Source organism: Corvus cornix, chromosome 2, assembly GCF_000738735.6.
Source record: "Corvus cornix cornix isolate S_Up_H32 chromosome 2, ASM73873v5, whole genome shotgun sequence".
Lineage (NCBI taxonomy): Eukaryota > Metazoa > Chordata > Aves > Passeriformes > Corvidae > Corvus > Corvus cornix.
The window spans coordinates 4,320,488-4,339,511 of NC_046333.1; the positions used below are offsets into that span (position 1 = coordinate 4,320,488).

General features: G+C 45.2%; 1 protein-coding gene across 3 annotated transcripts in view; it reads right to left on the minus strand.

The window, feature by feature from the left end:
- The window catches only part of LOC104686414 (mitogen-activated protein kinase kinase kinase 3-like), a 76,199-nt gene that overhangs the window by 40,073 nt on the left and 17,102 nt on the right, over positions 1–19,024 (minus strand). For all 3 annotated transcript variants that reach the window (XM_039549435.1, XM_039549436.1, XM_039549433.1), the window contains exons 2-3: positions 15,012–15,091; positions 1,707–1,816 (exon numbers count right to left, since the gene is read on the minus strand). In XM_039549435.1, the coding sequence (XP_039405369.1) occupies positions 1,707–1,816; positions 15,012–15,015 (114 nt within the window). In that variant the 5' untranslated portion in view covers positions 15,016–15,091. The remainder of the gene's footprint in view (positions 1–1,706; positions 1,817–15,011; positions 15,092–19,024) is intronic.

The window sequence follows — 19,024 nt, forward strand, 5'->3', positions numbered from 1 at the left end:
CTGAGCATGCAGCTACGGCTGCTCCACTTATGGGTAAAAAGAAAAATCATGAAGGGGGAAGTGTTCCTCCAAGCATCAACGCTGTGATAAGAAGGAAAGTCTGATTCCTGCTATAATAAAAATCAAACTCAAGTGGCAGCCAACTATTCTAAAGCTGATACCAGAGCACGGCGTAACTCCACCAGTGATTTATAAGTGAAGATGCAGAGTGGATGGGCTGTGGGTAGGGACTTGATTGCAAGATGCCAACTTTATGCAGATAAGAATTCAGTCAATGAGAACCACCACTTTCCTTATTTTTGACTAATTATCTGGTTAACTGTGTATGTGCTGCATTAACAGCCCAGGTCTCAAAAACAGCAGTAGGGATTTTCCCCCATTGCACAAAACAAATGTGTAATTTAAGAGGAGCCTGAAAAGTTTTGCTACCCTGAAAGCAACCCGAGCTGGCTCAGCATGGTCTCCACCCACCACCACACACAAGATGCTGCCCTCGGAGCCATCCAAAGCTGCACAGGGTTTTCTGCTCTGCCTGCAGCTGCAGGGAGCCAGCCCCGAGTTTCTCTGGTCAGTTCTGTAAACATCTTGGACTTATTTCAGCATGAGCTGAACACAAACCCAGTGATTCAACTTGGACAGCTGCTACTGCCAGGACACACTTTGAAACAAGACATGCACACGTGTTTTTGTCTGCATATGGCTGGGAAGTCCAGAGGGATTCGGGAAGGGATTTTTCCTCTCTGCACCCAGACTTCTTTGTAGCACAAGTGCCATTAAAAAACGCATGACAACAGTAAATGACAATTTGTTTTCTTCCATGCTAGGCATCGAGCAATTGCAGAGTTGACTGCAAGCTCATTCTAAACCATAGCACTAGAGGTGGAATTCCAAGTGGATTTGCTGCCATACTTCTCCAGTTGTCCTAATCTTTTTCTCCCTTTCTTTCTTGCTATTTTGACAACTGAATTCTTTCTTCACAACTTTTACGTTCGCATAACACTTGTTCCATACACAAGCAGGCTATTAAATCCACTTCAGCTATTGTATTGATGTCAGCAAACAATTTCTGACATTGCTCAAGGGACAACGTTTTTTGCTCACCAAAACAACTCTGAATGTGCAACAGGGCCAAAACCTTTGGGTTTAGGAGCATAAAGAAAAACAGCAGTAATTAATAATTAAACACTTTATATAAGAATGACATTACTCCTCCCCAAAGAGCCTGGGTGTCTACAGCTCAGAATTGGCAGCCTATCTTTCAAATATCTGAAGTAAAATATGCACGTAATAAATATTGTACTTCATTAACGCTGTCAATAGAAAACAATTGACTTATCCAAGTACTGAAGTTGCACAGCCTGAAACAAGTTCTGCTGCTTTCAGAGCTAAACAACAGTTAGAAGTGCCTTGAGGTAAGAATTGAGATTTAAACCCAGTTTCAGGCTCAGTTGTTGTATTTGTGAATAATTTGGGGCATCACTCTTCTCTGCTTCTCTGTGATATAGGGATGCCTGTAACTTCCTTTCAGCCCTTCAAAAAGAGCTCATGAAGCTTGTAACTTGGTAAAATTATGATATTTCTGATGTGCTGAGCACCTGTTAACTTCAGTTCTAACATTTAAACTCTGCTCTGCCAGCATGGCAAGCACCAAGCCCACGTCTTTGGTCTGCTGGAGTTTGGGGTGGACTAAAGAAGCAATGCCTTACCTGTTTGTTGGAGTGGACACTGTTTTTATTCCTGTTGTTGTCCAGCAGCCCCCCACATTTGCCCAACGCTGCCAAATCCTTCATAATAGAGTGCAGAGCTTCTTCTTCATCTGCAAAAGAAGAGACGACTGAAGTGTGGAAGACAACCCTGCCCTCGGATGTGCAGAGTGAAAATATAGCACTGCAAATATAAACTTTCAGCACAAATGGATCAAAAGACACAATGTCAAGCCTTCCTATTAAGAGAGGCCTTCCAAGACCACACCAGAGTCTCTTCTAGCCCATCCTGTCTTAAAAAATACAGGTTCCTACATCACAGACAAATAATGAGATCTCATTGCCCCCACCTGAAAGTGCTTGCAAGAAAGCTGGAGAGGGACTCTTGATAAGGGCATGCAGTGATAGGACACAAGCAAATGCCTTTTAATTGAAAGAGGGCAGGTTTAGATTGGATATTAGGAAGAAATTTTCCTCTGTGAGGGTGGTGAGGCCCTGATTGTCTAGAGAAGCTGTGGCTGCCCTATCCCTGGAAGTGTCCAAGGCCAGGTTGGATGGGGTTTGGAGCAACCTGGAATAGTGGAAGGTGCCCCTGCCCATGGCAGGGATCACTGCCCATGGCAGTGGATCCACTTTGTGAGGTGAAAGTTGATGCTCTACAGGACAGAAACCTTTCAGAACCTGGCAAACTCACAGCAGCAGGTGAGGGAGCACAACACAGTTCTTCATCTCTGCCTTTCCTCTTCCTTCATTAAAGGTGGACAAGACCCACAACTGACTTGCAAAACCAGAGGCAGTGAGAAACCAGGGGAGAGGCCAAGGAATCCATGAAAAGAGAGAAACTCAGCAATGCTGCATAGAAGACACTGGAAGCCTGCATGGGATTTCTGATTCTGCAGTAATGGGAGAACTTTGAGGGACCCATTGTATCTGAAACCAATCTCCTTCTTTTCAACACTTTGGCATCTGTGGCCTCTAAAGCAGCTATAAAGGATTACACTGGAAAATACCAACTGCAAGAACTAAGAACCCTGTCAAGACTTAGGGCAGGGCACGCTCGTTAGTGAAAACCCACTGCACACTCCATGTTTGTGGTACAGTCAAGGCAAGTGGGAGGCACATGCAGCTATTACTGTAAGAAATACGAATACAGCTACAAATCTTGTCTGAAAATTAGTGTCTCCAGGGACAGAAACACCCCTACGCCAGGCCAGCCTTCAGATTTAACTCAAAGTCCACAAATATGTGAAAAATTACAAAAACTGTATGAAATCAGACAGGACTGGGCCCAAATACTGAGGATCTTTCCCCAAGGAGGTGTATGTCCTGGATCCTCGTGCTCAGAGACAACATCCTCTCCTCTTTTTCTGCTCCTCCTGCTGGGTTCTATCAAGATTGAAGCTATGAAAAAAAACCCAAATACATGAGAAAAAGACTCCTCCTGCGTGCTGTGCCAGGCCAGCCTTCAGATTTAACTCAAAGTCCACAAATATGTGAAAAATTACAAAAACTGTATGAAATCAGACAGGACTGGGCCCAAATACTGAGGATCTTTCCCCAAGGAGGTGTATGTCCTGGATCCTCGTGCTCAGAGACAACATCCTCTCCTCTTTTTCTGCTCCTCCTGCTGGGTTCTATCAAGATTGAAGCTATGAAAAAAAACCCAAATACATGAGAAAAAGACTCCTCCTGCGTGCTGTGCTCCCAGAGCATATTAAAGAAATAAGGGGAAAAATTGGGGGAAAATGCTTAAAATCCAGTCTCACATTTCAGAGCTCAGAAATGATCTCCAATGCCTACACCAAACTATCTGGATAAAGCCTACATTTTCCTGTAGGCAATGTGTGTATACATATTTAATATATAAACATATATCTGTACATCCATATTAGATATCTAATTGGCAAAATAATATAATTCATACCAAAGTACATTAAAATGTAATCCCTTTTGCCTTCCACATCTCCCTACTTTCTAAAAGCACGGGTATGTTTTTCCAGAGGGGTGGCAGGGAGCACAGCCTGAAATGCTACAGGAAAAAACTCAAGACAATTTTCAGTTCTAGTTCAGGAAAAAAAAAAAAACCAACAACAAAAAAGAAACACATCAAAAATGTCCCCACAGTTTGGGTTTGGGGTGTTTTTCTTTTGTTGTTGTTGGTTTGTTTTGGTTTGTTTTTTTTTAAAGGACCTCTGGGACAACCATAGTTTTCCACTGAGATTTTGTAGTAGGAAACTACCCAACACAAAAAAAGAAGAAAAAAAAGCTTTTGGTTTTTTTTTTTTTCTGTGCAGGGGGAAGGGAACAGGGGGAGGGACGAGCTAAAACAAACCCACAAAAACAAAACCCCCTTACGCCGCCCTCCAGGAATTTTCCACCAAAGCTCTAATCTCTACAGTGCCCCTCACCCCTTTCTTTTTTTTCCAGCGAGTGACAACAAAAGTTTCCTGAACTGCCTGACACAAAACACAATCTGTAATGTCACGGGCCAACAGGGCCAGCAGGCAGAGGCAGAGCCTGGCTTTGGTAGCAAAACCACCCAATTCACCACCCCTCTCCCATCTCCAAACCTCCCTGGCCATGGCCAGCAGCATCTTCCAGGAGAGGAATCTCTGGTAAACCATCACCAGTGCCCTGGTTTATATGACATTGTCTTCCTCCTCTATCTACACAACAATTTTGCCAAAACTTTTTGTAACAGACTTCCAAGTCCACCAAACACAGGTTTAAAAATTCCTGGTGCTGCAAAGCCAGTTCATGGTAAGTCACATTTCTTAGGAAGTCAGGCTACAAATCTCTGCCAGAAGTGACTTTTTGCATCTCTCCAAATATAGCAAAGCAAGGAGAATCCACTCACTTTCAGTAACTGCTTAAATTCAGCCAGTTTCCAGAAATACCCAACCATCAACTTAATTGGCCCAGAATCAGTGGTGTAAAACTGAGCTCCAGTTGTCCTGAATAGGTACGGAAGGAAAAAAAAAGAAAAAGCTACTTCTTGTATTTGACTGTCAAATCAGCATTCTCATTCCTCTATCTACTAAAAAAACTGATGCAAAAGAGCATTCTAAAAAGCTTTTGAGGATTTTTAACTACAAAACATGAGTGTTTGTTGTCAAAAAACTAAAATACTAAATGACACAACTGCTACAAAATAAGATAAGAAAACTTCTTCCTATACAAGCAGGAAAGGTTGTTTTCTGCTGCCAGAGGGTGAAAGATGACTTAAGCACAAGCAGAAATACAGTATTTCCTTGAACTAACATATTTCTATGTGCTTAAGTATTTTTCAACTGCTTTTAACAGTGTGTTTTTACTCTAAGAGAACTGCAATTTCAGAGAGGCAATGACCAAAGCTGTTCAAAACAAAACCCCCCACACCAGGCTCTGAAGCAACTTCTGAGCAGCAGCAGCACAATTTGCATCATCGGTTGCAAAACCGACACTTCCCAGTCCTCTTCAGGACAGCTTTGCACAGGGACTGATACTTTCCAGACTGAACCTCTTGCCCATCCTAATTACTGCTCTTGGGGTCTCCAAGCTGACTCCCAAGAAGGGTGGAGAACTTTGTTCCATGGAAATACGCAGCCAGCTCAGCCAGTGCAGTCAAAATTCAAACAAGCACTGAAGCTAACTGGATAATTAAATCCAAATGCCACTCCCAAGCCTTTCCAGCAAAAGGGGTGTCACAGGCTGCTCCTTCTCTGTTTGGCTTGGTTTGAGCCAGGAGAGGGTGAAGGATGGATGGCTCTACCAGGGACAAAATGCCAATTGTCAGGAATCCCGGGCCCAAGGGACAGGAAAAATCCTGTTCTCCTGATCCAGCCCTGGCAGGACCCAAATGTTCTTCAGCCTTGTGAGAAGGCAGCATTGAGGCTGCACAGCAAACACCTCCCCAGGCTTTGCCATGGCTCCAGAACAAAACAGCTGCGAGTTGCACAACACTGATGAAGTATCCTCGGAGCTCAGATGGACTTGGGAGCCTCCTGGAAATCTTTGTGCAACGTGAGCAGGTTCCTGCTCCTGAACGACCTCCTGGCCCAGCTCCACTCTGGCATCATTTTGCACAAATTCACTTAAGGTACTGTGGGTTGACAGGATGAATTGTACAGCAAATCCCACTTGCTCTCCAACACAACATGTAAACAGGATTATTTCTACCATGGAAGATCACGACAGAGAAAAGCTGATTACAGAGACAGCAAAAATGAAACATAAAAATAAATCACGTTTAGTACTGTCCCTCTGTCCCCAGTGTCTCTTCTTCCATCCTCAGCTCTGTCTTTATTTTCAGCTATTTCCCTTAGTAGGAAACTCATTTCTTTCTTCTCTACTTTCCACCAACACATTTAATTTTGTGCTTTTTAAATCAGCTTCCTGTGGCAAATCTTGTTTGATCACACTGCCAGCCCACCCAACCAAGGACCACTTCCAACCAAAAATAATAGATGTTTCAAAAGATATTAATTTCCCAGAGGTTTGGGGGTGGGGGGATATACCCATAGCAACATAGAAGAGAGGAACACACAGGAGCAGAAAGCCAAGAGCACTCCCAGGAAGCAATGACCAGTGGAGCTCCAGTAGACAGGGCTTATATTTTTATTAAAATACACTCATCCGTTTTGGCAGGATCTTACATCAAACCCAGAATGCCTCCTTCTCTCATCAGGTTTTCAGTTCTGCAAGATGTTAAGATTCACAAGTCCCAGGCACTACCAGTACGAATCTGAGGCATCAAAATCAACCAGGGAGTGAAATCAAAAAGCCAGCAGATGACACATCTCTCTGCCCTTCAGAGACACGCTTCCGGCGTTGCTACATGGCCTTAGGTTCCAGTCTGCATGAGGGAGAGAGGAACCTGGACTTTCAGTCTTAGTACAGCAAGGTCACTGCTCAAAAAGAGAGAAAAAAAAAATTTAAAAGGGAGAAATAGAAAGCCTGAAGGTCAACATGGACCACCCAAAACAATTCAAGAGTCAGGAGAAAAAGCAAATGAAGAAGGGACAAAGGAATAATTTAGCTGTGTTCAGATGGTCTAGACACTGCTGTTATTGTTGGCTTCACTAATAGGTCATTGCTAAGAGGCAGCTTACGGTAGTTTCATGAAGCTGCTTCCATCAACACTGCAAAAAAAAAAAAAAAAGCAGCAGCAGCTGGATGAAGCCCACAGGAAAGCCTGCAGAAGTAAAGCAGAGTCCTGTAAAACATGGTGAGTTCTGATTTGGGCCTCTCACACACACACCAGGCAGAACCAGGGCTGAGAAGAGTCTGGGAAAAGTCCTGGGCGTTGCAGGAGGGAAGAATATTGTCCTGTGAGTCATTCCTGAGCGAGGCTGGAGCGTGCAGCTCCAGGGCCCTGCATGCACTTGGATCCACAGAAAAACCACAGATGTGACCACTTGTGGTCACTGAAGATCCCACTGTGCTTTTCACAGCCCTGATGCTTGATAGTGCATCTGCCTGTGTAAACTCCAGCAGCACCCTCCACCGCCAGCATCCACCTCTCCAGGAGCCACTGGGGATATCCCCAGGCAGAGGGAAGAGTTCTGTGGAGGCTGAGAGGGGGATGAAGAGAGGATGGGGAGCCACACAGAAACACTGTCACATTCAGTAAAAGCCCTTTCAAAGGCAAGACTTCGAATATATAGTGACAAAAAATACTGAAATGTAATAAAACACAGTGAAAATAAATATGGAGCCACATGATGACGATGACACTGACTATCCTGCCTTTGTTCTGAAGAGACATCAGCCTTTCATTTTCTCTGGGTTTTTTTTTTTGAAAGTACACAGTTTTTGGTTTGACTGGTATACAACATTTATCTCTTACCAAAGGGCACCTGAACTGGAAGACAAGACTCACTCCCCTGGCATCACTCAGCACCTGCAAAGGGCAGCCCTGATGGAATTCCTGATGGAGTTTCAGCTACGCTGTCAGGAGGAAAGGAGATGGGCTGGGTTCTATGTCTCATTTGATGGACAGGAATCTGAGACAGACAAAAACTTTGCTCAAGACCACACAAGTCTGCAGCCAGAGCTAAGCACATTAAAGGAGCTTAAATTCAGAGAGGACTTAACTGGATCTGGCCTTCCTGGCTGTATACAAAGGGCACAGCAACTCCTTCAGCAACTTCCACATCCCAACCTTGACCTGGAATCACACAAAACAGCCTCTTCAGAAAGCCCTAGCTTGAAGAGCTCTTGCACTTACTGCAGTAACCTCTTTGCAACAAATACCTCAATTCCAGTTTGAGAGTACAGCTTGCTTTGTATTCTACTCATTAGATCTTGGTACCCCTGTATCTTAGAGACCCTTCTGTTAATAGACACTCCCCATCTTCTCCAAGTACTCACAGACTGTGATTTCATCTCCTTTTAACCATTCTTCATTTAAGTAAATGGAAATACATAGCTTCTGCCACTAGAGTGATACTTCGTTCATTCCTAAAGCTCTTTCCAGTGGCTTTTTTTGGTTTGGTTTTTGGTTTTTTTTATCAAGAGAAAACATCAAAGAAGCACATAATGTTCAGTGGCCAAAGCACCTTTTCATGTCGGTTAGCTGTGTGAGCAGGGGGCAACAGCAAACTTGGCCCACATGTTACAGTGCAAGTCCACATCTATCAGACCAGCAGCCACCTGGGTTGCCCACTGCCTTCCCAGAAGGTGTCAGACCAGGCCAGGTCTCTCAGGGAACACAACAACACTCACCCATGTGAGAGCAGGTGTCAAAGAACTTGCTTGTGAAGATACATGCTGCCTTTTCTCCAAAAGCCAGAGGGGGAAAAAGCTTGGAGATGAAGAGAAACCCTGACGTGGGGTTTCTTCAGCACCTGCAAACACTATGAACAGACATCCACCAGGATTCAAGCCATGCACAAGAAACTGGGGGCAGAGGTACAGCACAGGCTTGATGATCTCAAGGGTCTTTTCCAAACTAAATGATTCTGATTCTTAACAGAAGGGATCAATTAGTAAGTAAACACCATCACTGACTGTCCCAGTCAAAACTAGGAAGGACCCCAGTGAGCCAGAGACTCAGAAGCCTGACTTGGACCATGACAAAAGCCCCCAAGCAAGCAAAGAAGGGACCCAGACACTCTGACAGGCAGCAACAAATACTGTTGTGCAACTCATCCCCTTGGAAGGGCTGCCTGTGGATGATCTGTGGCAAACACAGCGCTGCCTGCACCCATCTAGTGAGATCCAGACAAACCTCCACATAAATCCAACCCACATGCACAAACCATTCTGCCACCATCTGGAGCCATGTCCAGAATCTGATAAAGAGAAAAATTATCCAATTACCCTCCTCCAGAACAGATTGCAGTGCAGCAGACACACCAGTGGAGCACGTTCCCTTTGCAAGTCAGCAAAGGCTCACCAGCAGCTGGATCCTGCTGCCGTTCTCCCTCCTGCAACCCCACCCAAGGGATGCCAAGGTCACCCCTGCGTAGGACTCAAGGGCAGGGCACAGCCCAGCAGGTCAAGCAAAGCAATTATATAGGAGGAAGTGAGGAAAGACCCTCCTGATATGCAGGATTTCTTGCCAAGAGTTTGCTCACTAATGTCTTGAGCTCAGGACACACAAACTCACATAGAAAACCAGTGCTGTGATGTGCTGGGGGTTCTTGTAAGCACACTTCTTCTTATCAAAGAATTATAATGCTAAAGGGTGCACCAGGCAGAGGAAATTATTAATCCTTTACCTGACAAATGGATGCTCGACTCTTGCTCTCCACAAATGACATCAGTTTGGATTTTTAATTTCACTTTTACAGCGCAATCAGTAACTGCCTTGTGAAAAGAAACAAAACCAAACCCATCAGAGGCTTTTGACAGCTACAGATGTCCATCACACCAAGTGCCCAACAGAGCATCTGTGGGTTTAGGGCACAGTTACACCATCCCACATACCCCTTTTCTTGGGGATAAAAATGAGTTCCTGCCTCCTATTCCCCCTCTACCCCTCAGCTGATCCACACAGCTACTGGAAAAATTGCACAGCCAAATTGGAGACTGTGTTTAGATCAAAACGAGCCCTTCCTTTTACATCCCCCTGCAAAAGGGTACAGAAAGCAGAGCTCAGGAATGGGCTTGGAGGGGAGGGCAAGAATCTGTTTTTAAAAAGCTAAACCAGTTATTTTTAAAATTATAAACGTATATCACACATATAACTAAATCAAATCACCAATGACAAGATGCAACCAGTCTCCAAACACTCATGCACACAAACAAGCACACACCTCCAAGGTAATATAGACATGCTAAAACTAATTAATTAATGAGGGCATTGAGAAAACAGCAAAAGAGACTAACCTGGCACATAAATCCATGTGTTATGGCAGAACCTATTCGAGAGCCAGGGTGAGATCATGAAGAACTTCAAGTGCCCTCTGAATTTCCTCACGAAAAACCAAAAGAAAAGGCAAAGCTACTGGGACTGCACCTCCATTTAGGAGAGGTGAGAGCGATGCCCTTAAAACCCTGAGTGATCAGTACCTGGCAAACACCAAAACCAGAGCATTTGGGATGGCAAGTTTTATCACATGTAAAAGTTTCAGTGGTTAGGCCACAAATCACACAAGAAATTTCTCCTGACGAGTTGTGAAGCACTGTGGCTCAATGCCCGTGTTCCCTTGTCCTGAAGGCTTACCAGGGACTTTTGCAATGGAAAAGGACTCAGGATCCAAAAGGTGTTTGGTTTAGCTCAGCAGGGAGGGAAAGCAAGGTTACGTCTGTGGTTCACCACAAGCCTCCACTCCCGAAATAGCCAGCCCTGACAGCACCGCGCGCAGGAAAATTCCACGGGGCCGGAGCCACCGGCACAGCTTTCCCAGGCTCTGCACACCCTGCTCTCCTCCACAGCCCCATCCCTGGGCACACTTGTCACCACAAGTCCCCTGTACATCCCCATATGCTTGGAGAGTGGCAAAGCCCAGCTAAGAAGCCAATTTTCCCCCATCTGACATCCTGGCAGTCATTCTCCTTCCTCCTCTCACCTCTTCACCTCCAGCAGCTCAAGAGCACAACCCATGGAGGTGCAGCCACCTCACAGACTTCACCCCTTCTTGGCTCATGGAACAAATGTCTGGGTTGAAATTGGGTGGCATTTGGTGGGGTGAAGATTTGCTGAAGAGGACAGAGTTGCGGGAAACAGCTGCTGCCCCTCACATCCAGCCAGTGACTGGGATGCTGGAGCAGGACACAGATCTTTGAGCCCAACCATAAACCTAACACTGCTCATGACAAACCCCTTGTTTCTCGTTTGCTTTTGCAGATTAAAGTCAGTCTAGGAGAGCTGCAAGCAGGGGCTGGCTAGACCCTTATAAAGCAAAACGAACCACATTTAAGAAAATTTTGCACGCCTGCAGCTCTGCTACTCCTCACCACTTCAAAGGTACCAGGTTTCGCTCTCATCCCACAACAAACTTTCACAACTTTTTTACTAACCCTGCCCCTTGCTCCACAAACACTAATTTTCCTCTAACGGATTAACATAATTGAATTAAACTTGGGCCAATTATTCCAGCAGTTTCCCTGCTAAGCTTAAAATTTGCTCCTTCTGAAGAAGGGTTTATGTGCCTAAAAGGCAGCCTGGTTTTTTCCACCTCTATCATTTGGTCTAATAAAAGATATTACCTCTCCCCACAACCTGTACCTCTCTCTTGAGCACACTTGAAAGGAGAAAAATGTTTACCTAGCAAAGAAATGTAACTGGCAAGTTATTTCCCCTGACTGACTCCGTTACCTTTGAAGGTTATTTGAGGGATCATAAAGAACTCATTCTCCCTCCCAGCCCAGCGACTTCCAGTGCTCAAAGCCTCAGCCCAGAGCCCATGAACTCCTGGCCTGTTGCTGCAGCAACAGCTGCAACATCCCAGGTGTGGTGCAGGTCCAGTCCCACATTCCCCAGGTGTCCAAACCCTAAATTTGAGCCCTGGGTACAGCAGGTGCAGTGCCAGGAAAGGGAGAAGGAGACCATGAGCACCTTTTAACTCAGACACCTCTCAAAAATATTAAGACCTGAGCTAGAAAGCCTGATGTGTCTTATTAGAATGTAAAGTGCTGCAACTTAAGATGAATTAATTTTTCCTTAATAGCTCTCAGCATACAAAGAGAAAGTTAAGAGCAAGAAAGAAGTGAAGAGTGAAAGCACTGCCTACTGAGGAAGGAGGAAAACACAGCATGGGAGGGCTGAGACATCAGTGCCTGCATCCATGGGATAGGGTCTGTTCTGCCACCTCCAGCTCTAGCAGTTCTCTCTGTTTCAGCAGCCCCCCAAACAACAGTTGATTGAGCTAAATGGCCATGCCATGGCTGCTCAAACTAGCCTTCAGCAAGCTGCCGTGCCTTCTGCCAGCCCAGCCTGCAATCACACACACACTGTCCAGTCAATACTATGAACAACATCGTTCTCCCATCTCCCACACCTCAGATGACCTTTCTGCTGAAGCAAAAGTCACACTTGCTCCAGCAAAGCACTAAAGACCTAAACCTTTGAGTTGTACAGACATACACTGAGCAGAATACATCGGCCTTCCTGGAGTTTTTATCATCAGAAACACACATGCACGCACACAGCTTTTCATAACCACAATTAGGAATATTTAAATCATTTTTAAAACAGAAAAAATAAAAGTTAAGCAGACAAGCTGATGGTTTTTGTACCAACTTCTGCAGATTTTTTAATACTATTACTGCGCTGTCATGTTTAAACATGCCAATTTTTAATACTTATTGGCCATGGTTTTTCCACTGTGTTGCACTGGAGATAAGGACACCTTAAAAAGTGTCACAAGCACTTGTTTGATCAAATTACAAAGAGTCTTGGACCCTTGAGGAGAGGTTGCAGATGGAAATGGACTGTAAGCTGAATAGAAAACCCAGTGCCAAGGACTTAGGCTGGTCCCAAGCTGGCCCACGTAGAGATACTGCAACAGCCCCGAGATACAACGGCTGCACAGGGCTGGTCCAAGCACTGCATGACACAGAGACGCCAGAAGTCCCCACTTCCCATCTTGTGGTCTCCATGCAAGGTCATGCAACTTCCCTAGAACATGTCTAGGAGTGAACAGTCCTGTGCTGAACTCTGAGACACTGAGCAGACTATAAATAAGATCCTGGAAAAAAAAAAGGTAGGGCTGGAACAGACTGTCAGAGATCACCTCATCCTACACATCTCCTCTGTGGTCTTTTCCAGAAGGCAATCAATGATGTAACTGCAAATCCCCTGCACTTCCCTTGAAAACGCTCCCTCACCCCAATGCATGGAGCAAACAAACACCTATGAAAGGAAGAAGGAGAGAAGTGAAACTAACAAACCCTCAAAATTTAGCCCGAATTTCTGTGCGTCAGCAAAGCTATTGCAGCGATTCTTTAACTGACAGGCACCGCTCAGAAACACTGATGGGGATACAAAACACTTCACCCATCTCATCCTGACAGCTGAGCCACAGACCAGACTCAGGACCACAACGTGATCCCATCTGGGCACGATCCCATCCTGGCAGATCTAACCCCACACAGGCGTGGATGCTGCTGGTGACGAGCCACAGCAACGACACCTTGGTGAGGGGACGTGCACAGCGCCTTCCACCCCCACACAAGTGCAAGCAGAACTCCAAACCTGCACAAGATTCCTATTGATTCAGCTCGCGTTCCCAAAAACACGGCCACAGTGCCTCTCTTTGCTACAAAATTCCCACAATGAATGCTGCCCTGGTGCACCCATATTATCTTTGCAGCTGGCAGGCTGAAGGCATCTTGAGCAGCTTCTATCAACCACTCTGTACAAGAAGCCACCAAACTGACAATCTCCTGAGAACTGGGCTGGAGCCAGTAACTCCCTCCCTGCTGGTGCTCAGGGCAAGTCTGAGCTTTCCTTCTTAAAAAAACCCACACGCATTGACAAAGCAGTGGCTTTTGCTTTCAAAGTGAGAACTTTTCTAAAAAATTTTGGGGTTAGTCACCAGGGATTTTAAACTGAAATTTGTCACTCTTTATGTTGAAGAAGCAGATCTGGACTTTCTCTTCTCTTCCCTTCCTTTTTTTTTTTTTTTTTTTAACCAAGCTTTAAGTTAGTTCTCTCCCCACAAAATCTGTCTTCTAGGTAACAGAGAAAGAGCAAAAAGAACAGACACATAAAGCCAGGATGGGGGAAACACCATTCTTCTCCCTTCTCCGTAGGGGAGAATAAACACTTAAAGTGTGGCAGAGGCCTCACACTTTTCATTTTTTAACTTCAAACCACTACCAAACTCTGAATCACGTTTCTACAAGGCTTTTACTGAGGGTAGGTAGTGACAGGACAAGGGGGAATGGCTTCACTCACAGAGAGAAGGTTTACATTAGATGTTAGGAAGAAATTCTGCCCTGTGAGGGTGGGGAGGCCCTGGCACAGGGTGCCCAGAGAAGCTGCCCCAGCTGTGGAAGTGTCCAAGGCCAGGTTGGACGGGGCTTGGAGCAACCTGGGATAGTGGAAGGTGTCCCTGCCCATGGCAGGGGGTGTAACAAGATGGTCTTTAAGGTCCCTTCCAGCCCAAACAGTTCTATGATTCTGTGATTTTCTGTGATTCTACACATCTGCAAGAACAATCCCTAAATTTACTGATCTTCCCACACATATCTCCTTTTTTTTTTTTTTTTTTTTTTTCTTTTTTAAAGCATCGTTTCAGCCATCCCTGAAAAGTTTCAGGTGAACTTGTGTAAATGCTGCAAATGTGCAAGTGAAGTGCTCAGCTTCAACCAGGACTCCTCCAAGATCTCCTTTCCTGGGTCACCAGGTCAGGAAGCCATTTAAGCACTTCCAAGTGGTCCCAACTTCTTACATAATGAATTTTCTTTCGGATAAAGTTCTTGTCTAGAGAGGTAAGATCAAAATCGTTATGTACCTCCAGAACTACAAATAATTCCCACTTCAATAAAGTTTCCCTCAGCACCACAGAGCATCTGACAAAAAACTATTCCAGCAGAAGAGGAAGAAGGTAGAAGTAATCCAGGCCACCAATTAGAAAAGCAATATATTCTAGCTCTGTTTGAAACAGAAAATTCCTTAGGAGAAAAGATACAGGGAATGAAGATGCTCTGCAGAGAAATACAAGGCACACTTGGGAAGAGACTCCACCTAGAACATGACCCACCAGATCGTACTCAGAAAAAGGTGCCAAAATTGGAGAAATTGTCTTCACTAAACTGCTAAACATAAATTAGAAAGCAACATAATATTCAGTCAGAGCATCTTAGCAATGTTCCCCAGTCTGTCACCACGCAGGCTGCAGAAAATTGACTGCTCATGGGGAATCCAGTTCTTACCCATCTTTCCATCTACATCAGGCCTCCATTCCACTGGTCCCAGACACTTGTGCCTTATCCTCCTCTCTCAAGCATCCACCCTGTAACAAACACATGCAGAGGTTACAGATTAATTTTGACATGACAACAGGCTCACTGTACAGGACCACTTTTCACAAGGCCTCTCCCCACCATCACCTGGGAAGGAGGAAAGAGGAAAGGAGGAAACCATTTAGGTAGGAATGGAGACCAGGAGTCTGCCCCCCTCTGCACACACCAAAGGTAACACACCACAAACCTGGTACGTTCATGGTTTCAAAATCTTGGAGTAAACAATTTGTACTTCCTTAAGAGCAGAAAACTGTAATGACATGATATTTTTAATGTTTTTTACATGATTAATGTAACCCTAAAGCAATACCATCTTTAACACTTCACATTCTGCAGCATCCCTGTGGGATAACACTCACTTGGGGAACAGACTGACAGCAGGACATGGGAAAGCAGTCCTGAAGCAAAGCAGAAACCTAAATTTAGGCCTTCCAAACGGCAGTCAAGGTTCCCCAAGGCTGGACCAGATTTCCTCTGACTGCATGGGAACAAAGCTGAGTGCAGGCAGCTCTCAGAAGCAGCGACTGCCCTGTCCATCCCTCACGGGAGGCACGTCCCTAGGAGGCCTCCCAGAGTTTCTGCCTTTAATCTGCCCCAACACCAGCACAGAAGTGGGTTCAGTGACCTTCCATCCTGCATTCAGCCAAACTCCTGCACCCAGTCAGGTTTTTTGGGGTTTTTTGTCCACCAAGAAACTAAAGCAGACCCGAGCCTGCTGGAACCTGTCCTGCTCACTAATGAAAAGCCTCATTTTAGACTGAATGAAGGCAAAACCCACCTAAAGATGGGCACCTTTTAAAGAACACTGTGATAGAAGACATCAAATTCCACTTTAGCTGCCTGATAAGCCCTCAGATTTTTTTGGTCATAAACCTGTGTGATAGCACAAGAAAAGGGAGAAACACCTCAAGAACTTGATCAGACTTGCACAGGGAGTAAGACATTCCTGTCCTGCAGTCACTGCAGGTTGCCCTGAAGTCAATGAGAGCCAGGTGCTCCAGGACACTGACATGGATCCTGGAGTGTTAAACATGATGCATTGGTTAGAAATGATAGGAAAAGGCACTTTGAAACCCCCCCTGCTTGGTCAAATCGATTCAAACACAGCAACAAATCTGAAGAGAATCAGGAATGCTCCCAAGCATGGATTAAAATGATTTTCTGCAGCTCTGGTGCCTCAGGGCTGGCGAGCAGAGGGATATTTATCCAACCTATTTTGAGAGAGATGAGCAGGAAGGGAAGGCGATAAGAGAGCAGCAGAGGCGGAGACGTCCATGTGCCCCCAAGAGCGTTGCTCCTTCTGCTGCTGCAGCCTCCTCCCAGGACAGCACCACTCAGCCTGAGAGCCCAGGGCTACCAGGGACTCTGCTCTGTCCATTTTCAAGACCAAGGAGGAGGCAAGGAAGCAAGCAAACAGCTTGAAAGGTTAAAAATCCTACCTTGAGAAGGAACTGGTCAGTCTATGCAGCACTGAATCAAGAGGCTGCAGAAAACCAGCAAGAAAGCAGGGTAAAAATTCCATCTGATTATAACAAGAGCAGGAAACAGCCCAGATCTTCACTTTTGCTTTCAAAATTGATGTGAGACTTCCAGGAATTAAGCTGTGTGCATAGTTTACACCGAGGGCCACAGGCAGATAGCCTGGATTAACTGTAAATTCCTGGGATAGCCCAGGTTAACTCTCCTATCAGAGTAATAGATTTTTCTAATGGCTTTCTGGAGACCTTCCAGATCTTTCCAATCCATATCTAGTCACAATAACATGCACCTACAGGAACTGTGCAAACGAGCCCTGGAAAAAAACAGGTGACCTTTCCATCAGCAGAGCCCTCCCCTGTGCTGTTCTCCATCACCTCTGCCACAGCAAACCCCTGAGACCCCAGTGCCCAGCCCTCGTGAGCAAACCAGCCCCTGCACACAGGGCAGGAAACCTCCATGGATACACAAGAGAAAGAAAGGTTTTCTGTTTTAGCAGATCTCTTCAATCCTGAGGACAGCCAGCCTTCAAACAACTGCAAACACTGGCAATTTCTGTGGCTTCCCAAAAATACATACCAGCAGCTTCCTGTTACAGAAGGACAAATTCCTGTTTCGAGTACAAATTCTGCCCTATTATTATGTCCCTTAAAAAACAGGGAGGGGGAAAGGGGAAAAAATAAGAGAGCAAAAAAAGGGGAAAATCCTTTTCCTATAGATGCAGCTCCAAGCAGCTTCTCCTCCCACTAAGCTCCCTGATAAGAGCCTGCAAGTGTTGGCAGTTTTCGACACAAACCCAGTGAGCATCTGAAACTGGGCTCCCACTGGGCACTGCACCAGTCCCACAGCCAACAGAACTGTGTAAATCTACTCAAAATCTCCCTGCTAAGCAGTGAGAGAGCTCAGCAAGGTGTTGGCTCCCAGGGATGCTGGGGCAATGTACCCCAGGTTTGTGCTGCGCATGCAAGAGACTGTCTGCTCCAGTCTGCTCAGGGAAGTGCTGGAGGTTACTTAACCTGCAGAAAAGCCCAGTTCAGATGCTCTCATCTAGGGGAAAAGCAGTTTTGATTTGCCTGAGCTGAAATTTTCAGACAAAGTGGCTCAACTTCATTATGGCTCCACGAGTGCAGGGTATGAGTATCTACGTGAGAGATGTATGGAAAGTTAGTAATCCACTTTGAAAGTTAATCCCAGTTTTTCCCTTTTCTTCCCATATTCCTGGCTGGAAAGGGATTAAGCAGGACTGAGCTCAAGGGAGACAACAGTTCAGCTATGACATGTCTGTGTATCCATGACTCCTGCCCCTGTGGATCTAAGTTACAGAAAGCAAACCAGGCGAGGAGAGGATGGAGAAGTGCAATTTTTCCCTGGATGTAAGGAAGACAAAACAAAGTGGCCAGGAGACTTACTGGGAGGAATTATGAAGGATGGGAAAGCAAGAAGAGTGCAGTCCAGCATTAAGAGCTGGAGTCACCTGCAATCTACTATTGATATAGGGGATTTACAGTATCATCTACCCCAAAAAGGGTTGTTCTTACCCCACAGAGGCTCAACATCCACCATAAAACATGGACTTCAACTCAGAATGTCTCGCCACTACTGCAGCACAAGCAAGTGGCATCTCCCTCTGCAGTTTATCATCCCCAGGCTTCCAGGGAAAGCAGCACCTACTTATTCCTGCCTGAGCACCACTTAACACTTTGGTCTGAAGGTGTAGGGACACACCACTGTAAAAAAAAAAAAATAATAATAATAAGCCACAGTTGCCCCTGAAATAGGGCTTGGCTGGAAAGCTACTCAAACTAGCATTGCTAAAATTGGGACTTTCCTTGTTTTTTCAAGCAGCAGGGAACATGTTGGGCTCAGAGAGTTTAACAAGCAAGAGTCAAGCGGAAAAAATCTCTCCTTTTTAAGAGTTGACCACATTAACTTTCAGCAAGTTTCCGGGAGTCCTGCCAGAGCACTGGAGTTTTGTATACTACGGAACTGTTAAAAATATTATTGTAAATGTTATTTTCAAAAAGCTTCAGAGGCCAGCGCTGGGGTAGTGTTAAAAACAACAGCAAAGCAAATGAGATCGTTTTAATGGTGAGAACAGCAATGTATGTGTGCTGATAGCTCAGGCAGCCAGCAGGCTTGGCAACGAGGGATTCAAAGGCAAAGGGAGAGTGGTTGGAATATTACAGGTTTTCTCTGATCATCCCAACCTTATTCTTATAGTTTTCTCTAGACACTACAGAACGTTTGACCTGCTGTACTTAGAACTGCCCTGGAAACTGGATCCATATTTTGGGATACACAAAAGAACAGCAAAATTTTGATGCCACTTAGACACACAAGACCCTGCCCTCAGGGCATTTTCCACCCAGGTTATCCAAAGGATGTACACCATGCAAGGGAAGTAAAAAAAAATGCCATTTAAGACTGTGCATCTATGTAGATCTGGC